This window comes from Eucalyptus grandis, chromosome 7 (assembly GCF_016545825.1).
Source record: "Eucalyptus grandis isolate ANBG69807.140 chromosome 7, ASM1654582v1, whole genome shotgun sequence".
In the NCBI taxonomy this organism is placed as follows: Eukaryota; Viridiplantae; Streptophyta; class Magnoliopsida; order Myrtales; family Myrtaceae; genus Eucalyptus; species Eucalyptus grandis.
In genome coordinates this window covers 59,145,024-59,172,685 of record NC_052618.1, presented here as the reverse complement: position 1 = coordinate 59,172,685, position 27,662 = coordinate 59,145,024, and the positions used below count along the sequence as shown (strand labels likewise).

The following is a 27,662-nucleotide window of genomic DNA, read 5'->3' as shown; positions in this document are numbered from 1 at the left end:
TTTTCCCCTCCACAGCTTCTCAATCATTTGAGTAGAAAGTATTCGCTTTGCGATTTAACAACTCATGTCTTGTCCAAGCCCGATGTCGAAATATAGTCATACTCTCCCGCAACTACTAGCTTGCTGAGATACAAGATGAACGTCATGTCATTCTCTAATAATTTAAACTCATGAATTGCTCAATTAGCAATTCAATCATTTATTGGGAAGCAATTTTTCCCTTTTGCACTATGTAATGTTTTAGCAAGACTAAAAATTCCGTCGATTAGGGATAATCTTCACAAGTCAGGCACCCTTTGCGAGCATCTGGTCGGTCTCTTGTTTTGCCTAAGATTCTGGAAATGAATTAAACCACATGATAAGCAGGACAAATTCTTTATCAACTTTAACTCCAAGTAAAGGAGACTGCAACAATTGCTTTCGTTCATTCAATAACCATCCACCATCAGCACGAAGGCAGTATTCTCCACAAAGAAGGTAGCCGAATCCAAATCTTCTGCAACTTAATTTACATCCTCAATTGAAGCCAAACCATCTTCATAAAAACATTACAAGTAAATTCTGTGCCTTCTCTATTCTTATCCTTTATTCTCTCCAAATCAAGAAAAAATTTGAAAAGAAAAGGACCAAAAGAGTTCTTAAGCCACTAGTATAAAAGAGTTTTTAAGCCACTAGTATCTATCTCCTGTCTCAGATTCTCAAATAAGCCTAAGTTTATACAATAAGCACAGATGATAGAATCAGCAACAGAGTTGCTGAAATTCTGGGGGTAGAAGAAGCTACTGTCACTTGCTGGGTCAGAGACTCTCGTGGCCACTCAATCACTACAGAACTACAGAATCGTGCCAAAAATAATGCTTGGTATATTTTTGGAGTCGTATTCATCCGAGGAATCTTCAGTCTGTTGCATTAGACAAATGCAATGCAAACTTGGTCATCTCTCTCTCTCTCAAGAAAATTATTCACATCAGTGGCATTATTGATAGGCAACATTTAAGGCAAGATACATGAACCTTTTTATAACATGAGATGAGGCGAGTCCACGGTCTCTTTTCCACTCAGGATCCAACGATGTCCTGCCCAGTAAAACAGAGCAAAAGGAATACAATAAGAGAGGCAGTTCCTTAGATTAAGACGATTGCTCAATCTCGATATTCATTGCACTTGTTCTCATCAAAAAAGATGTGCTATGATTTTGGTCCTTTGAAAACTGAGTGGCAGCAGCTCATGCACCAGCTATGGCAGTACTGAGACTCGATGATTTCCCCAGGTCACTTCATTTAGATTCAGACACATGTAGTAATATGGAACCTGGCTTCCATGAAAAAAGATCACGTGGATTTGGAAGCGGAAACTTCATAGGCAGTGGACTTTCCACTTGAGCAAGTCCTCTGGCCGCAGCTTCATATATCTGGAAGTGCTTTTGTCAGCATATGTGCAATCTCATGCATAAGATGATAACTTATGTAGCCAAATACTTTACCTTCTTTTCCAAGTTGCAGATCTTCCAGTACCCTCGCATCTCAAATGGAATGACTAACTTTTATATTACTTAAAAATATATCAACAAAGTCGAATCAGAGTGGGAAATACATAAATGCTGAACAAACATACGTGAGAACAATGTATAGGTTGCGTATAAGACACATTTACACACCAGCGGCTGTTCAGAGAGCCAGCAAAAATCTGTTTGTGCTTCCAGCCTTACCTGTAATTACAAATGTCTACATGTTCAACTTAGTTTGTGATATCAGGTTAGGTAATCAAGAAACAAAGCAAGCAAAAGATCAGTTTATCCCATCCCTTCAGGCACCCCATTCCAGCAAGCTTGCTCTTCAACTCAGACACAGACAACCACTTTCGACACACCCTTTTTCATAGGCAAAACATGCCAATTGTCAATACATTTGTCTGCAAAAAGACAGACACCAGTTCTATGATGCAGAATCTACCATTAGAAATCTGAACAACAAAGAGTTTAGACAAGACAGAAATTCATGCAGGTGAAATGGAGCAATAAAAGCCGCTTCTATATACCTACACCTTTTTCTATCATAACATACATCAAGCTGCTATTCAGCCGAAAAAATCCATCAAAAGATGATTTGAATATTGTAAATAGGAGGCTTAAATGTTTTTAAGGCAAACAAGTTAAAGTATGTTATTTTGTTGCAGCATGGATCGAAGAAAATCGAAGCTCTCCCTTTAAATACCTTGTAGTCTTGACACGGGATAGTGCTCAGGGAACTTAATTTGAGTAATCCCATTCACTGCATATATCTCTCTATGGAACTCCTCCATGGCTTTGATGGTAGAATCATTTGGAACTTTGCTGGTGGCATGTGATCCACAGGCAGCCTTCACAAATGATGTGCAATGGAAAAGGAAAAGGGAAAGCATATTCAAATCTTCTTCACCAAGACGTTAACAGTGCACTGGCTCCATCAATTATTGCAGTAGAGTGATATGTATATTTACGGAATGGAAAACCTGATATGCATAGAAAACAGCAATCTCTGATGGATACGTTAAATGTCACTTAGGGAGCTTCTCTCCCAAATGCAATTCTAATCACGATGCAATTTTTTCGAATGTAATAAAAATCCTAGTACCCTTCTAAATCCTTCGTAGGCACGAGCTTTGAGCATAGATTTTCTGAACTTCCATACTCAAAGCTTAACACAATGTTTGTCAATAGAGAATTGATTTTATGAGTTGAGAGAAGCATTCTCTGTTCTCATGGCTATCTTACTACACGCACAAAATGTTTGTACTTCACATCTTTCACTGCCCTGGACAATATGTGCTGGGTACTAAAGTTGCGCCCCATCATTCCATTCTCAGTCACACAAACTTCTAGCACGTTAACACCTAAATTTTGGTGATTTGTTTAAGTGTTTATTAATTGCATTGGAAATTGGGGATTGATTTCTAACCCTTATCAAAAAAAAATTCATTAAAATTGCATCACATATAGCCATTAGAGCATTTGCATCACTGGTTTTAAAATTTATCATAAAAAATTAATTATTTATTTAATTACAAAAAAAATTAAAATAAAAATTCGAAAAAAAAGAAGAAAAGAAAAGCAAAAGAAAAAAAGAAAGAGGGGCAATTAGGCCAAGTTCGGACAAGCCTTGAGCAGGCCCATTCCTCTCTTCCTTTCCTCTTTACTTCGCGCTAGGGCCCGGCCCAGCCTTTGTTTTTCATTTTCCCTTCAGCCCAGCCCGCGCATGAGCTGGTCGTCTCCCTCCTGCTGTTCTTCGCGCGACGACCTGCAGAGAACCAAAAAGCATGAGCAGCGACTGAGCAGGGATCAGGGTAGCAGGCGAGCGGTGTGATCCGCGGGTCGGGGCAGTCCGGCCGGCAAGCTGGCAGCTGCAGAGGCCACGCGCGCTGGCCAAGCATAAAACCGGAGGAGAGGACAGAGAGTTGAGGGGGGGAAACGGAATCGACACACCATAGAGAAGCACGAAGCATAAAGAGAAACCAAAGAGAGGACCGGCGCGAGGGAAGAAGAGGATTCCTCTGAACGGTCGACCACTGTCATTGATCGTTGCCGGAGCCGCCCTTCGCCTCCAACCCCACCGGAGCCCAGTAGACAGCAACACACAGAGAGGCGGAGTGGGAGTTCAAAGGGGAGAGACCGAACCAGAGAGTAGAGGGAGTAGCTCGTTGTCGCCAGAGGTCCGTCCACCCGCCCGCCATCGTCCGCCGTAGCCCACCACCAGACAAGGTAGGTCTCCTGAACCCCTTGGTCTCGTTTCTGGAAAACGCCGGATCGGAGCTCGCGGTCGACCGGTTCGCGTGAGCTCCGATCCATGTCGCTTTTGCATTTTGCTCCCGTCTTCCTCGTACGTCATTTTCGAAGACCCCTAAAGCGCGTCGAGGCTCGGTTGAGCCGGAAACCTTTGAGTTTGGTAGTGCCCAGTAGCTTTTCGACAAAATGCCTCTGTGAAACAGCCGAACCCAACCCTCGATCGTAGCTTGGCTCTTGGTTTCTTTGCGTTGCTCGGGATTATACTGTCGTCACGCACCATTCCCGCTGTTTTCCTAGCTTTTCGGTAGGTTCCTTCGCGCTGTTCGGGTGAGATGAAACGCGCGCCTTGCCGGGGTCTACCCGGCGCCTCTCGAAACGCCAGCTGACTAGCGGCCGGCGGTGCTCGGCGTCGGTCGGATAGAACCACCGACGCCAGGCGGTGGCCCGGCGACTTTCTTTAGGGCGGTCAGTACTCATGGCATAGGCGGCGTCGATCCGGCGGAGGAGCTGTAGTAGCTTCGGCGAGCTGTGGCTGTAGGAGGAGGGCTCGAAGAAGACGCCCAAAAGAAAAAGGGCAAAAGAAAATAAAAGAAAAAGAGAAAAGAAAACACAAAAAGGGCTGAAAACAAAAAATAGGAAATGAGCTTCGCTTCGGGCCTGTGCGAATGGGCTGATTCATCGATGGGCCGGGCCCCTCTCTTTTTTAGGGAATAAGGTCTAATTTCGATTCGGGCTGGGCTTGTCTTTTTTTAAAAAAAGAGAGGGAAATAGGAAAAGAGGATCCCGGGCCGAGCCTAAACTGCGGGCCTGCGCAGTAGGCCTGGCCTGGGTCAACCCGGGTCCGGTCTACGACCGGACCTGAGCCGCGTCAACTGGGCTAAACCCTGGTCGGGTCAAACCTGACCCGACCTGGTTCGCCCATTTTTAAATTTAAAAATTATTGTTTAAAAATAATTAAAATTAATTAATTATTTTAAAAAATTAAAAAAATTTGAAAATTAAAAAATGTAGGATTTGGTTAGGAATTGCTATGTATTGTCTTTTTAGTGTAATTAAGCATTTATTTGCTTGTATGTTAATTATATAGCATGTTTAATTTGCATATTTAATTATATTTGTGGATGTTTTAATTGCATGTGTTCAATTTTATTGCAATTAGGATCTTGGTAGCTATGATTGTTACTTTAATAATTGTACACACATATGATCACCTTGCATGTTAGTGGATAGGTATAAAATTAACCCAAACTGTCTGATAAAAATTTTTACTCTTAAAATGAATAAGATTAGATACTGAAATGGCACTAACTGGTCAAAGCAGCGTAATCAAGTCCCTGATCCTAGATTCTCTGGTTGCGTAGAAAGTAATGTGCATTCTCATGCCTCACTTGGTTCCTAGCCGACCACAATAAGTTAGTGGCAACTCCTCATTGCAAAATTTTTAAAAAATACTCCAATGTCACGCAGGTATGGGTTTGGGAGAACTCGCGTCTAATTATGGCCCTTAAGCTTGTCTTTTAGGCAATACCCCTAAATCTGTTCCCTCCTCCCGAGGGGTAGGTCGCGACACAACAACACTAAGTTATCTCTCATCAACTTAACACAGTTGATTTGCACTTGCTTGTGATGAGAACTTTCATGTTCCAATATTTAAAAAATAAATATATAACCTCATTTGTATCGGTCCACATGTTGGTTTTCAATTTGTTCTTACTATCATTTCTCAGCAAACCAATCAGGCAGTTTTCTATGAACTTGTGAAGCATGAAAACATCGATGCTGCACAAAATGGTCAGCAAAAAGTCAAACACAGATTTTGTACCGAGCAAAAATGTCTTATTCAGCTTGACCAAGTCTTTGATGCTCCCGATGCTGTCAAAGAGGTTATGATCAGCCAATTTGGTCTGGAATACTCGGTATGCTTAAGCCTTCCACAGCAGTCAGTTTTGGAATATGAAGAAAAGAAACTCAATAGCAGGGAGTTAGTTAATTTTAAGTATTGGACAGAACCCTTTTATTTGGCCTAACTGCTGTGTTCTTGGTTCATCAGTACATTGGAACAGCAGAAACTGATCAGAAGGCAGATGACGTTTCGAAGTTGGGAGTTCTAGATTTTTGGACTCCAGATAATCACTATAGATGGTCAAGGTCTAGATATGGTAATCACGTTTCAGGGAGTGTGGAGCCAGTTGATCGATCGCGTCTTCTCTTGTGTAGTATGTATCTTAGAGACCTTCATAGATCAGTATCTTATCTTAGTTGGATTGTGTTGGCTAAATTTTGTCTCCATACCATTTGCTTAGGTTCTGATGCTGGGGAAATAGAAAGGCTGCGATCCAGAAAAAAGGAGCTGGAAGATCGAATTAGTGATTTAGAGGAGAGTCTGAGACCACTCCAGTCTGACATAAGACAGATAGAGGATGAAGCTTCGAAGCTTCGCAAGCAACGGGTATGCGGAAATATAAGATATGGAACTTCCATTATATGTTTGTTTTTGTCATTGACACGTTATTTTTGCAAAAAGTGCCACTGTTTCCTTAATTGGAGTGGTTTTTGATATGTGGGTGCCGATTTCAGATAGACTTGATGGTGGACATTATTTGTGACCCATTAATGACAGACTATCTACTGCTAATATCTTGTAGGAGGAGATAGTCAATACTATCAATCATCACAATAGAAAGAAGCAAGAAATGGTAAATCGTGTTGGTAAGTTCAAATTCCTTATTTAAGAGGATATCTCGTCATTATTTGTTTGGCTCATGATCTTGATGGTTGTTCATTAACTAATTTCAGATCAAAGGAAAAAGAAGTTGGCTTCTCTGCAGGAGGAGGATGACCTGGATACTATTGTGGAAAAGCTTGCTGAGCAGGCTGCTGGATTTAATGCTGAGCGATACAAATGTGCACTTCGTCTGAAGGTCTAGAGTGGTCTTTAGGCTCCAGCTCTGTGCTTCTTCTGCCTTTTGAACATTACCTCTGCAATATATTTTGTTGCTGTTTTGTGCCAGAATTTCCTCAAAACATTGATATATAGTCTGTTCTCAGGATTGTCAGATTCTTAATTTGCTGTTTGCACTTTGCAGGAATTACTTGGTGAGGCTTTTTCTTACAAAAGAAGTTTCACCCATAAACATATGGCTTCTATTGAGTTTGATGCAAAGGTAATTACAATGCAATAGCTATATGATGTATCGTTTTCTTTTGTTTATCTATGAAAAATCCATAATATTCTTTCACATTCTGTGAATGACGGGGAATAAAAATGGAAATGAAGCTAGAGAGACCGCGGTGAAGTCCTGTATGATGATTTAAGAATAGTAACGCTAATACATTTATCTGGAGCTTCATATCAATGACCTTATTGCCATTCCTTTATGTCTTCTACTCCTGCTTTATCCGTTGAATTTTGTTTCCTTGCTGCCAAAGAAAATGTCAATAGTCTGTCATATGGCATGTTGCATTAGTTATTTTGAACGAGCTTAAGTGTATCCCACTTATCTTGATCATTAGCTATTTTTTGTTTCGTTTCTTTCTTTGATCTATTTGCTTTTTAGCAGAATTGTTCTTCATGGTGTATTAGAAGTTACTAGGAATTGATCTTTATCAGTTGCAGGGTTTGTCTTATTAACCATTTGAAGATTTATCAAGTTGGAGGATATATATTTCACTTCAATCTCATACGACTCATTGTAACCTATGGCCATGTTTATCCAAGTATATTTCATCATTTTTCTGATTCGTCAGACTAGCATCCTTCTCAAATTATCTCTAAGGTAGCTCTAGCAGTCAAAGATATGAATTTTCTTTTTTCCCTTTTTTGGGTTGGGTTTGCTGTCTTTCGTATGCAGCTTCATTCTTTATTCCCACCTTCATTCCTCTTCTGCATCTAAGTTCATTGAGGATTCTGAAAGTGTCTTGCCGGTCTGGTCTTGGCATGTGGACACACATTGGAAAAGCCCGGGATACTTTAATCCATCAATTTGATGTTGTTAATGGTTATAGAGTAAAATGCTCAATGACATTTCTTTTGTTGATACCCCTCATGATTCTTGTTTCCCTTTTTGTTTCACCCTCTGTTAATTGGTGTCCTGTCTTTATCATTGGGAACACGATTCTGTTTGTTCTTTCTTTTTGTCCCTTTCTAATGCTATGATTAGAGGCTGTGGGGAAGATAAGCTGAATCTCTCTAAAGAGTGGAGTTTTTCCCGTTAATTCTTAGTACCTAGCTATTGGAAACTTCTTTGCTACCCTAGAGCCTCTTTGCTGCTTAGGCTGTTTGGCTTTTGAATGTGCCACTTGAGATCTCCTTCTGCTGGAAGGACTTGGGATAAAATCTCCTCATTGTCTCAGGAAGTGGAAGCTTATCTCAGTAGACTAGTGTTGTTTGTGCAAAGCATCTGGTGAATCCACTCATAAATTATTTTGCCAATGTGATTTGTCTCAACAATACCAGAGGTTTTTTCTCAACTTAGGCAATTTTTCTTGGGTATGCTGTGAACCATTATTCAATTGTTTCAGTGTTGAAATTCTTCCATTGTGTCTCATCTTCCCAAGAATTCTTGGAGTGTGGCTTGCTGGAGACACGACAGAGCAATAAAAGATAGCTTGAAGGATCGGAGTTTCAACCTTAATCTCTATCACCTTTAAATGATTATTGAGTTCTTCCACTGATTTTCCATCTCATAGTGTTGCATCCAATGATGCTTTAAACAAAAGATGGAAGTGTTGTGCCAATCGATGCTTTTTCACTTTTGTTTTAATTGAGTATTGCTCTGGAATATTTCTCATGTAATTGTCATAAACAAGTTCCATGAAGGGAAACATTTTTGTTTATAAATTGAAGGAGAGGATTGCCATTGCATGGATCTGTTTAAATTCTTGTAGGAAAAGCTTAGCAGGTTACTAGTCAAGTTTTTAGGCTTTCGTGTGCATTTTCACTGCAGTCATTTTGCATGCTCAAGGGAGGAATAAAGGATGACCTTAAATGAAGTGATTCAATAGTGTTGGTTTTGCTTTTCATCTTTAGAAGACTCCTAGTATATTTCAAGCTCCCATAACTATTGTGTCTCTTCCATCTTTGGCTTTCAAGTCTCACCTCTCAAGGAGCTTCTTTTCTATATCTTTTTGGCTTGTATACCATGGATCATATTTTTGCTAATATCATCTTTAATCTGTTATGGATAGCTTTTTGGGGCTAATGTCATCTTAGATCTTACTTCTTGGTTTTTTCTGTTCTATTTGTTTAGATTAGAGAAATGGAAATCAGTCTCAAGGAGCATGAGAAGTTTGCGCTGCAAGCATCATTGCACCTTGAGTATTGTGAGTGTTCTGTGATTTTATTCCTTTTGATTGAAGTGCTTTTTCATATAATTTCCCTCATCATACTAGTAGTAGACCTGCACACTACATGGGAGTTAAGCATGAAGGGGTATTAATGACATGCAGTGATGCAATCTTGAGAAGATGTCAGAAACTAATTTAACGGATTATATACAACGTATACAAGACAAACTTGTAAAATTTTAAAGAGATCATGGAAGGTTTCATACTATCTTAATATCTTGGGGGATGTAAATGAAAGATAGATATTTAAGGTATTCTGTTAATGTAATTTTAAGTAAATAACTGGAATTCTTGAGAAAGAATTTTTTAACCTCACGTAGATATGGATCAACACTAACGCAAGATGGTGACCATGTTTTGCAAGTGGCTCTGTTTACCTTGACCAATCATTCTAATCCAGGCTTCCAGGATTTCAGCAGAAATTTTCATTTGCAAGGATTCTGTAGCTGTTTAATTGTTGGATGAGAATTTCAATTGCAGTTTAAATGTGCTTACCTCTGACAAACTCGCAATTTGCTTTATCATCAGGTAGGAAGGAGGTAGAAGATCATAGGCGGCAGCTAGCTGCTGCCAAGCAGCAGGCAGAATCAATCACAACGATTACTCCAGAACTTGAAAAGGCATTCCTTGAGGTTGGTGCTTGCTTCATTTTTTTTTATTTATAATTTTACCCAAATGCTTAAGCTATCATTTTAGGTTTAGATTTACTATGCAGTTCACTTCGCAATGTTGGTGTATTTGCTTGAGAGGGTACACTGATTTTGTGCAGATGCCAACTACTGTTGAGGAACTGGAGGCTGCTATACAAGATAATATTTCTCAAGCGAATTCAATTCTCTTTCTAAACCCCAATATATTGGCAGAGTACGAGGATCGTCGGCGCCAGGCAACTCTTGCTCTTTCTTGCTGTTTCATTACTATCAAACATATACTTCTTTTGCCTTAACTTCACTTAATTCACAGATTGAGGCAATTGCAAGGAAACATGAAGCTGATAAAAGAGAACTGACGAGATGTTTAACAGAAATAAATGCCCTCAAGGTGAGGGCTTTAGTTGTCGCTTGAAGTTGTTTTTGGATGGGTTAACTACTAGTCTCAAAGCTGAAATTCTTACTATGTAGCACGGCTGTATACACATTTATCTTCACTACGTACGAATGGGCCTCTACAATTTTATCTGAGCATACAAGTTGACATATATGATGAGTAGATTTGTTTGCCAAATATGAGCATGATCTTGCTAGAAATTGTTGTTTTCCATTCAGTTATGCGTCTAGGATGTTTCATGTAAAATAAGGTCCTGGTACTGTATTGTGACATTTACTACTAAGGCAACGGGCTCAAATGCAATGATCTTTTCTCATTAGTGCTAAAACTTGACCTAGTTGTCGTATATATCACTATAGGATTTGCCATCTTAAGTTTTTGCAATTACTCGCATTGTTGGGTGCATTAACATATGAAAGGAAAATTTTTGGCCATAATAAGTCATTTGATAGGGTAAATTGAAAGCCTGAACCGATTGACTTTGTTATATATAATGGATAATATTATGTTCTGATGAACACTGGCCTTGGTGGCTCCATTGGATAAGAATCCCTTGCCTTGGGGGAAAGGTGAGGGGGTCAAACCCCAGTGGAAGCGTCGGCGTCTTAAGCGTGATGCCGGGGTGTTGGGTCCTCTGCTAGCGTCACTTCAGGGTTTACCTGCCGACGTAAGCCGACGGGGTTCCTTGGGTATCCAAAAAAAAAAAAAATTATGTTCTGATGATGCCTATGCTTTTGGGGATGTCTCTGTAAATTGTGCAATTACTGTTTACAGTCTTCACTTAATGTAGTTTTAGGTGAAAACCTAGTTTACTTGAAAAGAGAAGCAATGGTGGGTCAAGTCCTTTTTAGTTTCATGATCCAAAGTAGAAATCATATTGAAAACAGTTTGTTTGATTTGATAGATTTTCCTTCAGGGAATGGAATTCCAGCGAGGAGCTATTCACTGTTTGGTTCCAGTGATGCTGGCGAAGAAAATTATGGATACAAAAAAATGGATTAAAATATTAGAGTGTAGATCCTTCAGGCTCTTCTGGATTATACAATGAAAATAAAGAAAGGAGAGAGAGAGCTCCATTTTCACTGTGAAGTTTGTCTCCTGGTATTTTGTATGTTTATGTAATATATTGCCAATAGCAAACTGAAAGTGCTACTACTAGGTGGAGAGCTCAAGCTTTTGGCATTTTGCCATATACACGTATGATAAATTTTTGGGAATGGTCACAAGTGTTGAGAGCATTTAGTCATCAAGACTAGAGACAAGTGCAACATTGTTTCGTGCATTTAACTGTTACTTGTTATGATAATTTTTTCAATTGTATTGGTGTTGTTTTTCTTTCCTTTTCTTTTGTCATTACGTGTAACTGTTGTTTGGTTTTTCTAATTTTGTTTTCTGGTTTGCGCTGTTATCATCTGGTTTTGTCCAAAGATGCACGTGTACAGGATTGCTCCTACCAGCATCCTCATGAGTTCATTTTCTTTGTAGAAGTTCTGATGTGAAACTATCTGCAGGAATATTGGCTGCCTACCTTGAGAAATATTGTGAGTTGGATTAATGAAACTTTTAGTCGTAATTTCCAAGAGATGGCTGTTGCAGGGGAGGTTTCATTGGGTGTGTATATGATTCTAATGATATTTTTTTCCTTTTTTTTTTGTTTTTTGCTGGACTAAATACATACTCACTTAGTCAATGGTATTGACCAGATGAGCATGGCTCGGACTTTGATCAATATGGAATACTTATAAAAGTGAAATTCAGGTAAATGGACTTGAGCTTGCTGTAATTTCTATTAAGTTTGTTCAACTTCCCTTCATGTTAAACTGACTTTTGAAGAACTTATTGCCTATGTACAAGAGGATTCTTTATCGAGGCAATTATCAAGATCAATGTGAAGCAGCATGTGCCTGACTTGAAAACCATTTTGGCACAAGTTGCTTTTATGATCGGTTGACGGCTTATAATTTATTTCACTATTTCACATTGTTTCTCTACAGGATTTATAGAGCATTATATGTGCACGTACTTTCCCCCATTTAATAGTTTATGGTTTTGGATTGGACTTTCTAGCATGTTGACGCTGCATCGGCTCTATTTTGCTTGTGTGTTTTTTTCAGTTGCATGTGTTGGTTGCAGTCTTGTATGCATGTAAGAAGGGGTGTTAAAGTATCCCATGTTGCTTGTCTTTCGAGTTTAATAAGCTTTTTATGCATGTAATCTACTTTATTTAATAGTTTAAGCTTTTTGACTATCGAACTTATCCGAAATCATTCCTATTCAGTTAACTACCTATTACAGGTTCGGGGTTACATCAAGAAAAGGAATTGATATAACTATTAATGTGTGTATTGTCAACTTGATCAGTCTATGCTACCATTGTCAAATCTCTCTATGAAGACCTTTGGAGGAGGATTGTAATAACCATTTTAATGAATTTGGTAGTTCAAAGGATGTTAGGTGTTCTGGCCATCAATTGGTCAACAAATGAGAGCTAATTGCTTTCTTTGCTTTAAGTGGGATTCTTGAAACAGAGTAGATTTTATGAGATCAATAGAATGTGGAAGCAGAATTACCATATTTTTCTTCATGGGTAATTTGTCGGGTTTTTGCATAAGGTTTATGGAGTCAAAGTTTGGAAGGATACGATTTAACTCAAAAATAAAGCATTGGTCACTCTTACATGATTTTTTGGCTATATTTTAGTCTTTCCATACCCTGAAATATGTTACAATCATGGGTTACCGAAGAAGAAACTGTTTCAGCTTAAGCACTTGTCTTGCACTTTCTATATGCAATGCACTATTATTCAGTCTTGCTAGAGAGCCGCTGTATCCCTCTGCTTTACATGGAGTACTTTTCTAAGTCACTGTTTGTTGGTATTATTATGTAATGGTTCCATTGCTTATTCTTATCTTAATCCTTGTGTGGTAAATCAGGCAAGCTGGACAACTTCAAGTTCTTAGCGCTCACCACCAGTCTGGAGGGGTACTTGCTTGTCTAAAGATTTAACTTTTCATTGCTTAAAGGATGACAGGAGGGGTTAACATATTTTTGATTTACAGGAACGCTCCGTATCAACTATTCTTTATCTTGTTTCCTTCAAGACCTGACTAACTGCCCATTTAGGGTGGTTGATGAGATAAATCAAGGTTTTGCTGCCACTTGGTACTTTTGAGCTGTTGACTTGAATAATACCTAGGAACCTTTCCTCTGATTTCTTTTGGTTCTTCCAGGAATGGATCCTATCAATGAAAGAAAGATGTTTCGGCAATTAGTCAGATCTGCCAGTCAACCCAATACACCCCAGTAAGCAAACCTACAAGTGATGCAGATAACTTCCACTTCTATTTATTAGGAAAAGCCTAGACGTACAGTGTTAATTCCGTTCTTCCCCAATATAGAGAATGTATGGTTCCCAATTTTGAGCATGTATCCAGCATAGTAAGAATGTTTGAAATCTTTAATATTCAGGTTTTTTCAGTTCAAGATTAAACAGACAATGCTATTTGGTTTGATAGCCTGTACTTATGAAAGATTAGTGAATTTCCTTGCCAGGAAAGAAAACAATTCTATTTGGTTTTGTCAAATAATTTGTTCTAAACATATGGTGCAGGTGTTTTCTTCTTACTCCGAAGTTGCAACCAGGTTTGGAATACAGCGAAGCATGTAGCATCCTGAATATAATGAATGGGCCTTGGATAGAGCAGCCTTCAAAAGGTCATGCACTACCATTTGTTTATCAGAATGTTTAGTTTGCCTTTTGTTTAATATTTGTGCTCTCTTGTTCTCATTTTTACCTATAAAGTAACGTTTAAGCTCTACTTATTATATTGTATTGATGCAGTGTGGAGCAGCGGTGAGTCTTGGCGTTCAATCACAGGCTTGGTTGGCAAAAGATGATGCTGATATTGATCTCTCTACAACGTTTTTTGCACGGATGCAAAAACATTTGGTAGTGTGATGCGAAACATTGCCCTGCCTCCATTTCGGTTTTGTGTCGAATATGCCTAACTTTTGGTGCTGGTCATTTGAGTTTCCTTAGTTCTTGTATATTAAAAATAAGGCCGCATCTGGATTTAGGAGCACCGTATTATTTAAAATGTCAGTAATGCCCCTGGTGCTCATGGGATGCTGTTGATGACAAATTATTGCTGCACTCTGTTCTTTGTATAAATTATATTTGAATGACATGGCATCGTTAACTAATCTGAATAGTGAGGGCGCGAATGGTAACGTTTCGTTCTTTTTTTGTTAGGGAGCGAAACAAAAAAAAGTGTTTGCATTCCGGGGAACAATTTTTGAACAAAAGAACGCGTTTGGTAACGTTTGGTCCGGGAATAAAATGAACGAAACACGTTTGGTAAATTTTATTCTTTTTTTTATTTTTTAATTTTTAAACATTTTTATTTTATTTTTTCCTTTCTTTTTATTTTTCTTTTTAGGCCGGTCACCGCCCCGCGATCGGCCGACGGGGGGCCGGCCTCGCCCAGCCACGGCGAGGCTCGCCGCCCGCGGCTCGGCCTCGCCGGATGGGGCGAGCCCGAGCTCGCCGGCCATGGCGAGGCTCCCACCGGATCGGGCGAGCTCGAGCTCGCCCGCCCAAGGCGAGGCTCGGCCTCGGCGCTCGGCCTCGCCGGATCCGGGCGAGCCCGAGCCTCGACGTGGCCGGTCGCCGGCCATGGCGAGGGCCGGCGACCGGCGAAAGAAAAAAGAAGGAAAAAAAAGAAGAAGAAAAGAAAAAGAGAAGAAGAAGAGAGAGAGAAACGTTTCTTGAAGAAACGTTTCTGGAGCGAGAAACAACTTTTTTTTGTTTCTTTTTTCTGTTCTTATTTCGTTCAAACAAAAAAATAAAAAAGAACAAAAACGCAATCAAACGCGTTTCTTTCCTTTTTGTTCCCGGGCACACTTTCCGTGCGAAGTGTGCCGGAAACGCTTTCTTAGAAACGTTTCCATGCACGCCCTAAATGATTTTGGTTTGTCCTTCGCACTGAGCTCCAGTTGAAGCGGTCAAGACTTATGTTGGTGATCGTATCAAATTTAAGGGTTAATGGGAAAACATTGCAATATTTCCTTCAAATTGCGCCGTGTTTTTATCCATCGCTGATCACCACCTTTTTGTAAAGTGGTTACTGCTCTTGTTACGGTCCAAGCTGAAACATCTGGTTCGGCACTATCATCAAAGATGAAAGCATTGTAATTTTGTGCAGCTAAGGCAAGGTGATGTCAAAGTTGTCCCCATGCTGCTTTGGCCTGTACTATGGCTCCATCATGTAGTCCAGACCGGATGGAAGTCTACAAGGATCACCAAGTTCCCATTTGGTTTGGCTTTTTCCAGGGGTTTTGGGGAAAATACAAAGCATTTGGCAAGTATTTTTGAGACTCCTTTGGCCAAATGTTAGCATTTTTGAATGCTAAATGTTGAAAGTCCAATGTAGATAGGGATCTATTTTAGACTTTCAGCATTTTGAAAATGTAAGTTCACTATTAATCCATCCCTATTTATCTTTTTCCCTATTCATCACAACTGCTCATTTTCTCCAATCCGTTGCTTAGAGTCGGGCTTCTGTAGTAACGGCCCCCGTTGTTTAGGTTTGCGTGTCCCCAATAACTACCGCTTGAGGTACGTGGGCACCACCTGAGGTAGCAACCGTAGGTGGCGGCGTTTTGTTCGCATGACCCAAGCGGCATGCTAGCGGCCTGAGGTTCATGCCACCTCAAACTACCATATCTAGTTGCCGGCGGTTGGTCGGTGGTTGACCTACATTGGATTTAATGGTTAAACTTAGAGAAAGAAATAGCAAAAGCATTTAATAAATGTGGATTTTACTAAACAACATTTATGTCAATACATTTTTCAATGTTATTTGAAGGTACAATTTAACAAATGTCGTAACATTTCAAAAAATTCATTTCATCCAAAGGTATTTGCATTTTTCCAAAACCATTTTCCCACAACCCAACCAAAACAACTGTAAGCCTAATTTCTTTCCTTCAAGATGGTGCAACAGTTATAGTTTTAGTAGTTCATCTATGTATATTACGGAGTTAGGGCTATCTTTCTCTGCACTTCCGTTCCATGAAGTAGTTAATAATCTGAAGCGAAAATATTTGGTATTTTGGTAGTGTCACGTCATTTTTATGAAAGTCGATTCATCAAGTGACACGTGTCATATTAATTACCTATGAACCTAAGAGATGTTATAACACCTCACGATGTCCGCCGCCTCTCTCTCTCTCTCTCTCTTCATTCACTGTGCCATGAGAATGTCCCACCTAACCGCAAAAAACGAAGCACTCTGTCTTGCCGTTTGATGACGGCCACAAAATAGAACACTTTAACCATGAAAAAGCACATTCTGCAATACACTGGTATATCATCTTAATTTAAGGTGCAAGCGCTGCGAATAAGATCCCGATTCATGAGTATTCCGCTCATACCCACAGCCATCTATAGAAGCAAATAGATTTTTTGAACCTATCAATGAAATGTACTTTGCGACATGCAATCCCTCATATGATTTCTCTCACCATCCCATCCCTCTATGAACAATGTCATTCCTCAATACGAGAGGTAAGAACACGAACCAGGCAAGACAATTTACAGCCTTACTATTTAGGCAATTGATGGGGGCTTGTAATCAAGCATCTCCCTTATGTTTAACCGGATAGATGGCCCCATCGAGGAGCATATGTGTGCACTTTTCCAATACACTCCTTTTGCACCGGATGGCTTGTTTGCTTCTATAGATTTCTGTAGAAGAAACAACAACAGGTATTTAGTATTACCATCAGCACGATGATGAAACAACTCATCTTACAGGAGTAGGAGCATGAGAACATACTACTGCAGCAAGAAAATTCACGAGGAGGTCTTCTTCGGAAAAATCAACTTTTCCAAAAGGTATGTGAACAATCCCAGTCTTGTCCGCCCTATATTCAACCTTTCCCTGCTTAAATTCTGCAATGGCCTGAAATAACAATTCGGCTAAGTCATTCCTCCTACCTTACCTACCAGGAAGCCTGTATAATTACGTTTCAGCTAATTAAAAGAACCAACAATGCCACATATACTAACCTTGCGGCTACTCTCTCAATAGATCATAGGATGCACAAACAACTTTTTACTTTCTATATCTCATCAATAAATCAAGCAATTATGTGTTTTATGGACTTCCTCTTGACAGAGTTCACAAAATAACAAATGAAATGGTTAGTTCATCTGATGCATTCACTGAAGAAGAAAAAAGCATGGAAATTTGCCTGTTTGACTATACCTGAGGTATGTTAGTCGTCACTGTGCCAGCTTTTGGATTTGGCATGAGTCCTCGTGGTCCCAGAAGCTTTCCTAAACTGGCAACCTGACACACAGCAAACACTTCATGAAAATATGAACCAGAAATCTCATAGCTCAGACATGTGCACAGATAGCAAGTTCCTGACATAAGTTTAACAAGAAGCCCATGCACAAAAATCACCAGTTAAAGATCAGCTAGATTAACCTTCAGTTTCCTTCTCTACCAAACGCACACGAATATTTTGCAGGCATATCAAATAAGGCTGGCTAAAACACTATCAGAGAAAGGCAATTTCTACTTCAGCTTTCCAATGAAGCTACCAAATCCTGAGAAATGTTTAAAACACACACCCAGACACCCCTTAAAAGTTGAATTCCCTCTGAACCGTCATCATCACATATAACATGAGATAAGCCACCAGTATCAACGCAAAATTACATGCTTATCAAAGATTTGCAAGTTGTCAGAACAACTTATTGTAGGGAGAACACATGTTTCTTCAGAGTTTTTACTCAGACGAGATTTAGAAGTTTCTTCAAGCACATGGAAGCAGAACTTCAGGCAAACAAATAATCAGTCAAATAAACAGCAGAAAAGCACCTTGGGCATCATATCTGGGGAAGCAATTAATTTGTCAAAATCCATGAATCCTCCCTTGATCTGTTCTATCAAGTCCTCTCCTCCAACCAAATCTGCTCCTGCATTCTTCGCCTCATCAAACTTTTCACCTACAGATGATCAGCACCTCCGTGATGAGTCAAACCAATGACAACTATGTTGTTGTCCAGGGAAAATTCATCAAGTGTGTTTACTTCCAAGCCAATGCTTGATATGCGGTTCAGATGACAAGGGATAATATAATGACAGTTCTGAGTTCACCATCATTCATTAAAGCATGAGTCGGCTTAATAAGCAAAATGATACTGAGGATTGAGCCACCACCTTGAGTAAGCACGGCCACTTTGACAGTCTGTCCAGTTCCTTTGGGTAAGTTCACCTAGAGAGAGAGAGAGAGAGAGAGAGAGAGAGAGATTATTGGACTGTGAGGAATATCTATTTCACAGAAACATGAGTTCAAGTTATGAAGCGAGCAAGAGAAACTCACAGTCGCCCTCAGCTGCTGATCATTGTACTTAGGGTCGATGTTCAGCCGGAAATGGGCTTCAGTAGTTTCAACAAACTTGCTATTAGCCGTCTCTTTCAGCAAGGAAATTGCAGTATTCAGGTCATACTCCTTTTTGTTTTCTCTGAGTTTCTGAATTTCCAAGAATCTCTTCGACCTAGTCTGCCATTTAAAAGAAGTAGATTAACCAGGGCAAGCCAGATGAAGTTACAATGACAGAATGCTTGTGAAAACTTTGAGAAGAGCAACTATATGAACATGACTTGAGCTCTGCAATTTGGACGTATAACGGGTGCCGAGGCATCGGCTGGTTGATCTTATTGTAAATCATAAGAAAGAGCTCTGAGAATTTCAGAAAGAGAAAATTAAAAAACCGAACTCAGGGGTCCTACTTCTCATAAAAATCTTTACTTGATTTTTTCAACTATCCAACAACAAAAATCAGAGATTAAAAAGGAAAAAAAGAAGCAAGACAAACGATGAAAACATCATAAAAATCATAAGCTCATCAAGGGAGAACAAAACCAACAAACCATGAAATGAGTTAAAGAGGCTCTTTCTTCTAATCCTTCCACAACTAAATTTCAAGTGCGCACTTTTGTAATGACTAGCAGGATAATTCTGCTAGGCTCAAATCACTTGTTTTGTTATGACAATTTCGCAGCCATGGAAGCGAACTTAGCCGTCCCTCTAATCAAGAATCATCTTTCTTCCTCATAGGCAAAGCACTCGAATTCAACAGTTGAGCCAAGGAACAAGTGCCGACACAAGAAACCGAGCAATCAAGCCAGTAACAAGAACGCAACCGCAATTGGCGACGCTCATGACAACGTACTCTGTCCCTCTTGAGCAGCAAAGCGGCTTTCCCTTTCTTGGGCTTGCGCGGGGCGACGGTGGCCACGGCGGCGGCGCCTTCCTTGGGTTCATCCGCGCCTTCCGCGCCCTCCTCGGCCACCTCCGCCTCGGCGGCGGCGGCGACGGCGGCGGCGACCATGAGGCCGAGGGAGGAGCCGCCGTGGAGCCTGGTCCTGGGATCATCCGCGCAGCAGAAGTTGAGGGAGTTGAGGATCAAGGGGGAGAGGAAGGAAGGGCGGTGGTGGTGGTGGTTCTTGAAGGACAGGAGGGAGGGGGCGGGCTCCTGAGCCGCGGACAGGGCGGAGGACGGCGACCGGCGCCCTAGGGCTACCGGCGACGGCGACGGCGCGGCGCAAGACGCCATTTTTCTTTCTGGGTCCTGGTGCTCTGGCTTAGAGAGAGAGAGAGAGAGGAGGAGCGCCGATGGGCAGGGGAAGGTGATGGGATAAGAGAGAGGAGCTGTTATCCTGTTTCTCTCTCTGTATACACTGAAATTTACTTCCTTGGTTCCTTCCTTTTTATCTTTTTCCTTTTTTGGGGCCTTTTTATTCAGTATTTTTCTTTTTGTTAGAAAAAGAATATTATTATTTCGAGTGAATTTTAGCTGACAATTATTTATGTTCATTCAAATTTATGCGAAAGAAACGGCATGTCAAAAGGCTTCTCGCTTAAAAATGTCAGTCGGGTTGCTCATCCTTGTATGACGTGATGGAATTAGTGGTTTAGAACTTGGAATTCTATTAAGGAGAACCAAAATTCTACACAGGAAATCTGCTTATATAAAATGCTATACAAATTTCGTAGCTCACCAATTCGCATTGCATGCTTCTTCTTATGTCGACGTCTGATTAACTTCCGGCTCGAAATGGTCAAGAACTCTGCTAGTTTTGAATCGAAATGTGAAAATGGAGGAAGGAATGAGTACGCAGTGAGAAAGAATTCGTGCATGATCGAAAGAAATGACATGAAATTCATGATCATAACTCACAACTGACGACACCCGAGCGTGTCAGCTGAGAAGTTGCTCTGGTTCACGCAGGCTCTTGACTTTCACTTGAAGAATGTGAATCTCTCAATCCAAGTTGCACTTGCACTTTCTCCTTTCTTTCAGAAGTTGGGAACGGAGGTCAAAGTAGAAGCAGCAGACCTGGGATTGAATCAATGCTCTCGACTCTCAAACTACTCCGACAGAATCTCCTCCTACGATGTCATACACTCGTCTTCACATTGTTGATCTCTCTTCCATCAAGTTTCGCCACTGCCGAGTGCCTCGCTCTTTCCACCTTCTTCGCCTTGATTTTCATCTTCCACTGCGCAGTTGGAGTGAAGCCAAATGGCGGTTGGCGAGCTTCGCCTCGGCGTGTTCCTCCGGGCGTTGTTCGATAGATTGGGCCTTTTGGGAGCTGCTCAGCCTCCTACGGCGGCGAGAGAGGCTAGGGATCGAACCGGAGCTGGGCAAGTGGAGGAAGATCATGGTTCTCAATCGGCAAGAAATGGTTTACGAGCAAGCAATTGGCTAAACTCCTTGGCTACGTTTGGTCGTCGGGATAATAATCAGGATATGATAGGATAAAGTAGGATATTAAATCCTCTGGATAATAAAGGCGGACATATCTAATCCTATCAAGTGTTTGGCGCACTTCAGGATAAGATTAAAAAATAAATATGATATTGAATTAAATTATAAAATTAAAAAATAGAAAATTCAATTAATTAAATGCCATGGAAAAGCCTAGATCTAGGAATTGTGGCCACCATTGAAAACGGCGAGATGCGAAGATGGGAGAAGAAGTGGAAGAAGAGGATTGACAATGAATCGGAGAGACGGAGGCATCCATTTGACGTAGATGCTTATGATATATTCTCTTTTTGTTAAGTTCTTTCTTTCCTTAAAAAAAATTCTTATCCAATCCAGGCTTATCCCACCCCCTCCCCCGGATTTTTTATCCAGCGTTTTATCCGGATGTATCCGGGTTTGTCCGATCCGGTGGACATTCCCAAACATTGGATAGGATAACAAATTATCCTATCCAGACTCAAATCCGGACTACCAAACGCAGCCCTTAAGTCTTAGCAAATAGCATCAACCTCGGCTCCAGCAAAAGAAGTATGAGCAGCGGCTAAAGACTAGTGGAAGCTAGAAAGATCGTGGTAGATTTCAATATGTTCAGAAATATTGGAAGTTACCGTTTTTTAACAGATTTAGGATCATCAATATGTAATGGTTTTTGTCCACCATTAATCTATAACGGTTTTCAATAATGGCTCAATAACAGTTTCATCTATTAATTTGCAATGAATTCATAACGTTTTTTCAAATAAATGCAAGAATTGATTATGAAAAGCGGTTTGATTTCTTTTACTTATAAATTGTTTTTCCGAATATGATAAAAAAGTGATATATATTTCAAAATAAGAATATTCTTTTTTTGTTTTTGCATATATTTTATTTCTTATTTGGGTTATGCGTATAAGGTTGCTCATCTTCATTTTATTATTTTGTGAGGATTAAAGAAGAAGATACCTATTTCACCAAATCTTTGTCCTTCAGGGGCGAAATAATCCTCAACGTCAATACTCGCACGCTTAACGTATTTTGATATTATTTTTTCATCATTTTCAACATATTTCCAACGATTCTTATTTTTCATATTATTTAATATTTTTTCCAACAAAGATATGTGGCAGCAAAGAGCTGATCTCTTTGTCATGAGGAGGTAGGTTCAACACAAAATCTCACTTCCCTAAGTCGTTTAGATATTAAACTGTCCTCAGCTGGCTGAACCTGAGTTCCATACCCGGGGGGCGTGCTTGACCTCTACAGTTTTTAAAAAAGGTTAGGATTAGCTGTGTCCCAAGCTTTCTTGCTCTGTCGAAGGAGGATTTCCTACCTCCAGCCTTAGGGAGCTATGGAAATATGACTGCAATAAACTCATTATGCTGCTGAATCACATGTAAAACCTCACTTCTCTTCGACAATTATGGATGATTAAAGGGGTAAGTGTTGTAAAAGTCTTAAAACTTGTTATGAAAATACAATTAAGTCCTAAAATAAGTAAAAAGTACAATCAAATCCTAAAACTTATCAAATTATTTCAATTGAGTCCTAAAGTTAACACTATTAGCTTTTTTTCCGTTAAAAATGCCGACATGGCATTTTAAATATTTTTTCATTTTTCACTTAGATTTTTTTTTTATTCATTTTTTTTAAAATTAGATTTAAAAACTAAAAAGAAAAGTTAATTTAAAAATGTTTAAAGAAAATAAAATCAGCAGCTCCTCCCCCCGCCGCCGCCGCCCATCGTTGGAGGGATCGAGAGATAGTCACCGGCCCTAGGTGAGAGTGGCCGCCCCGCCTAGCCAGGTGAGGCCTCGCGGCCCTAGGCGAGGGTCGGCGAGGCGCCACCCCGCCCGGGCTGGTGATCGTCATCAGCCCCTTTGGCGATGGGTGGCGGCGGGGAGGAGCCGCTGATTTTATTTTATTTTCTTTTAAATAATTTTTAAAAATAAATTTTAACTTTTCTTTTTAGTTTTTAAATTTATTTTTAAAAAATTGAATAAAAAATAATTTAAAAAGCCATCTGAAAATATAAAAATTATTTAAAAGGCCACGTCAGTCTAACTACGTCAACATTTTTGGTTAAAAAGGCTAATGGTATTAATTTTAAGACTCGATTGAAATAATTTGACAAATTTTAGAACTTGATTGCACTTTTTATAAGTTTTAAAAATTAATTGCATTTTCGTAACAAGTTTTAGGACTTTTACAGCACTTATCTCATGATTAAATGTGTAGATTGTCAACTTGAAGGGCCTCCCACGAACTTAACCTTACTCTGGAGAAAGAATGTCACAATATTCGAGCACATTTTCGATGAGTTTGCACAATTTAAAGTCAGCTGGTGAGAAAGGTGTGGCCTCCACTGCATACTACCTCTTTGACAAGCATGACAGTTGGAGATTTTCCGACCCTGAAATATCTATCTTCCAGAGGTTTTCAAAAGTTCTGGAATTTCTAAATAACTAAAGGATTACATGCACGCCCTTATTAATTAGTAAAGAAAGAGAGAGAAAATGGGGGAGAAAAGTGAGTCCTTGGGCTCTAAACCATCATCTTCAAGCACTTGAGGGTCTATTTATGTGAGAGTAGAGAACCAGCAAGGAAGTGAGTGATGAGAGAGAGGGCTCTCCTGGGCCGAGAGATCGGCACCTTATGCCCCGCTCCTCGCACCGTCGCAAACGTCAAGTCTCCCTCGTACACTTGTACATACCCTCCGACCTATGTACATAAAAAGACGGCGCGGATTACTTTTCGTTCAACAAATCAAGCCGATTCATCCCCTCTGGGACGAGGGGGATCAAAGACAAGAATAATTAAAGAAGGGGGTGGATGTCGTGAAAACTAATAACATAAGCCGCCTCACCTCGCCACCCAGGAACCAAGGACGCCATGGACTCTTCGTTGGGAGGCCCATCTTGCTAAGAGATCTCTGGGTCGAAGTCACCGGCACTCTTCCGTCGGTGTCCCCACTGCATTTTCAGTCATTCGTCAGTCATACCCCCACTTCAATCAACCCCAATGGATCGAAGCCAATTCTCTTAAAACCCCAAACTTTTAACTCTAGTCCCAAATTTACTCTGAACTTAAGTTTTCGTTTCGAAAAACCCTCAAACTTAGGTTCAGTCTTAAATTTTCCCTAATCTTTCTTTTGTTTTTCTTATTATAAAAAAAACATAAACTTTAGATCTAGTCTCAACTATGCCCCAAATTTTGTTTTATCAAAAAAAAAAAAAATTACCAACTTTTAATCTATTTTCAAATCTTCCTTGTGGTAACATGGCATTTCCACATCAGCAATATATATACATTGGCAAGGCAACATGGAAACTTATCTTCAAAATAAAACCATTCTAGGATATAAAAATTATAGATAATTAACAATGACTTTTGGACTTTTTGATCTATTGGATAGAGGTTAATGGGGACAAATTTAGGATTAGAGTAAAAATTGATGATTTTCTTTCTAACAAAAAAATGGAATATATTTGGGATTCGACCTAAAGTTTGAGGTTTTTTTCTAAGAAAAAAGAAAAGTATGGAGCAAATTTAGGACTAAACTTAAATTTAGGGTTTTTCTAAGGTAAAAAAGAAGAAGTTTGAGGCAGATTTGGAACTAGATGTAAAGTTTGAGGTTTTTCAAAAAAAAAAAAAAAAAAAAAAAAAGCTTAGATCAGAATTGTGACTAAATTTAAAATTTGGGAATTTTTAGTGAATTAGCTCGAAAGGATTGCCAAAAGTCGTCAATGACCCAACCGTAACTAGTTTCTACCTGATTTTATTCTCATCACAGATCCTTCACTTCTAACATGGACGGTGCGCAACAAAATCAATTTTTTTTTTCATTTCTATTTACCTGTACACCCAAACACGGAGCCCATTGGACATGAATTCTTGGAGGAGAGGCAGGACGGTGGGAGGGCTATCTCCCCATGGATGGATAACTTCTCTGCACTCTTCCCAGTCATGATCGAGCTTCGTAACGTTCGCATGAAGTGCCTCTTGCACATCTTCTCTGTTTAGGTACGCATGCACGTAGTATTCTCCACACGGGTCTAATTCCATGATCTACAAAATGGATGACCCATGTAAATTTGAGTTAAGGTGGTTGAAATCGTCGTAGAAAAAGTGCAAAAGTATGAGGGGGGGAAAAAGAAAGCGAATGGATCTGAGCTTACGTTGGTCTTCTTGGGACGAGAAGTCAGGTTGAAAGATAAGCACCGAGGGGCGTAGATGTCGTAAATGTCAATATGAGGAAAAACTTGATTCTCCGCATCCAACTTCGCCGATTTGCATTGGCTTACTTGAGTGACATTTGGCAAAAAGTCGCAATACTTTTGAATTGCATACCATGTTTCTTGGGATATCAATGCATGCGTAGCGAAGTATTCATACATCCCTCTTTCGTCTGTCTCAGAGTTGATTGCTGCGTTCCCAATCTACATGCATCCATATACATCCACAGTTAAGACCAATTTTTATTTTTTTTTAAATTAATCTAACTATGTCCAATGATTTAATATATATTATGAGTCATAAGGATGTTGGCTTCTCTAGGCCTAATGGCCCCACTTGGCCACGGAATTATCCTTCATAATGAAGGATCAAAGTTCCATCTTTAGATGCACCAGATGCTAATCATTAATGGTTACATAATAACAAGAATAGTACCTACTAATGTCTAATTCATTGAATCCCAATTTGATTCCCCAAAAGGAAGAAAAAGGCATCACATATGGCATGCAGCATCCACATTATTTATTCATTAAGAGATGCAGCAATTGTACCAAACGTTCCCCTGTGAAGTTGACAACAATAGAAAGCACATGCTTAGTTAAAATCCATTACAGCAAATGGAACAATTGAGTAGCAGCTAGTAACTCCAATCATGAATTCAACAACCAAAAGCACTTGTTCTACTCATTAGAAAGCTATAAAAGATTTTTCAACATGTCGATGAGGTTCAATATGGGAGCACATTACTTGGCAAAACCAACGGCAAAAACACGAAAACACACAAAAACACACACAAAAGGCCAACACAAAAACACACACAAAGCTTAAATCATTTCCAACGATCAAACACTTAAGGTTCAAAATGTAACATAGATAAGGACCATGCGATTTATGAAAACAACTTACTATAATCCCTTTGAGGTTGATAATGGTCTTGTCTGCCTTCTTCTTGTTGAATAGGATGTTGTGTGCGAGCTGAGGTACGTAATGGCCCGCATAGCTCTCGCCTGAAATGAAAAAATCCTGGTTCTTGTGTACTCGGGAAACCTCTCCAGCCAATTTAGCAAGAACACAAAATTGTCCTGGGCTGTTTTGCTGTCACCATTCGTTCTATAGTCCGCCGTTGTGTTAGAATAAGAAAAACCGACACCAGCCGGAGACTCTAGAAACAAGACGTTCGCAGCTGCCCTCGTAAAACAAATAATTGATCCACCCTATCAGCATAAAGAAAAGGTGAAATACTTTCGAAAGCACTAAACTATATTTTCAAATTCTTTACCAATATTCCATGCAAATTTATTTCTATAGAGAGTCTTCCCGTCACTATGAACTCGGAACGGTCCGAGTTCCTGCATTGCTCCAATGCCGAAGGATGAGCATCCAGGACCTAAAGAAACGACACAAATAGCTGACTTTACTCACTCAAATGAACCAGAAAATAATCTAGATATGATTCACCGTATATGTATTGTAGAAAATTAAGAGAAGGACGGTGTGTGTATTTATTGGACCAATCAACTCTGCGATTTTCTGTATCACTAATAATCCATTCAGATTTTGGAATTGACAAATCATGATGATAACTTATGTTCACATACTTTTACTATACACTGGACCTAAACGTGAAAGATAGATAGCAATGCTTGGGCGCAAAGCACCGGCTTCATTAAGTTATCAATGTGACAGCCCGAAGTGTTTCAGAATAAATAAAAAGCCAACTGCAACAATTAGAAAAATGCTTAGTTGTCGGGACAAAGTTATATTAATTATTTTATGGTAGCATTGAATACTGATATTGTTTGATAAAGTTTAAATTGAGTTTATTATAACGCCATAACTACGATGTAATTGTATATCTTGACTATAAAAACCGTGATAAATTCCTAAGTGAAGAGAATAATATACTCGCATTGAAGATCAAGCGAAATTCTGAAAACTAAAAACATTCACCTCCGTTAAGCCATAGAAGAAGTGGCATCGAGTCCTTATTTCGCCTTGCTTCGGCAAAATAATAATAAAATGCTCGACCAGCCGATTCATCAATGGTGACATAATCACCATAGTGATTTGAATTCAATGGGCGGTTGTCCAGGCAACCTTTTGATCAAATCTTTCTCCTTCAATCCTTCTTGACGATAAACCCTAGAATTGATGGAATGGAGAACATCTCCTTGCTTCTTTCCATGGATTGGAACCAGGGAAGACAAGACACATAAAGATAAAAGAAGAAGAAAAGAGCGTCCTTTGGGGTTTCTCCCCATTCTTTCTGCTCTCAGCTTCTTCAACTGCCCTGTCCTTGCTTCCTTTCCAAAGCCGGCCTGTTTCCCTGCTTCCAGCAGCTGCACATCTCTAGTTGTCCTCTGTTGCAATGGTGATACGGGAAGAAGAAAGAATGAGAGCTCAGCAAGATGGACCTTGCTCCCTATGAGAATCAGTATCTCATAG

The 27,662-nt window shown here is 39.8% G+C and overlaps 2 protein-coding genes and 2 pseudogenes across 2 annotated transcripts; 1 reads left to right on the top strand and 3 right to left on the bottom strand.

Annotated features, from left to right (window-relative positions):
- Nucleotides 1-1,129: 1,129 nt before the first annotated feature.
- LOC104417615 lies at nucleotides 1,130-3,823 on the bottom strand (annotated as a pseudogene).
- Nucleotides 3,824-5,605: 1,782 nt separating this feature from the next.
- LOC120295478 (structural maintenance of chromosomes protein 5-like) lies at nucleotides 5,606-14,338 on the top strand. The gene is given in 18 exon segments (XM_039316665.1): nucleotides 5,606-5,676; nucleotides 5,811-5,976; nucleotides 6,064-6,209; nucleotides 6,406-6,469; nucleotides 6,557-6,681; nucleotides 6,847-6,924; nucleotides 9,010-9,082; nucleotides 9,635-9,738; nucleotides 9,876-9,992; nucleotides 10,070-10,147; nucleotides 11,665-11,764; nucleotides 11,857-11,911; nucleotides 13,087-13,135; nucleotides 13,213-13,243; nucleotides 13,246-13,299; nucleotides 13,384-13,456; nucleotides 13,764-13,867; nucleotides 13,995-14,338. Coding segments are annotated over 18 exon segments (1,503 nt in total). The 5' UTR covers nucleotides 5,606-5,646; the 3' UTR covers nucleotides 14,051-14,338.
- A 2,259-nt stretch (nucleotides 14,339-16,597) lies between these two features.
- LOC104454616 (50S ribosomal protein L1, chloroplastic) lies at nucleotides 16,598-19,917 on the bottom strand. The gene is made up of 7 exons (XM_010069518.3): nucleotides 19,404-19,917; nucleotides 18,551-18,730; nucleotides 18,388-18,442; nucleotides 18,046-18,173; nucleotides 17,425-17,508; nucleotides 16,993-17,118; nucleotides 16,598-16,901 (listed from the first exon to the last, which is right to left on the bottom strand). The coding sequence occupies exons 1-7, from the start codon at nucleotides 19,785-19,787 to the stop codon at nucleotides 16,764-16,766; spliced, it is 1,095 nt and encodes a 364-aa protein (XP_010067820.2). The 5' UTR covers nucleotides 19,788-19,917; the 3' UTR covers nucleotides 16,598-16,763.
- Nucleotides 19,918-23,298: 3,381 nt separating this feature from the next.
- On the bottom strand, nucleotides 23,299-27,661 carry LOC104431694 (annotated as a pseudogene).
- Between the last annotated feature and the right edge of the window lies 1 nt (nucleotide 27,662).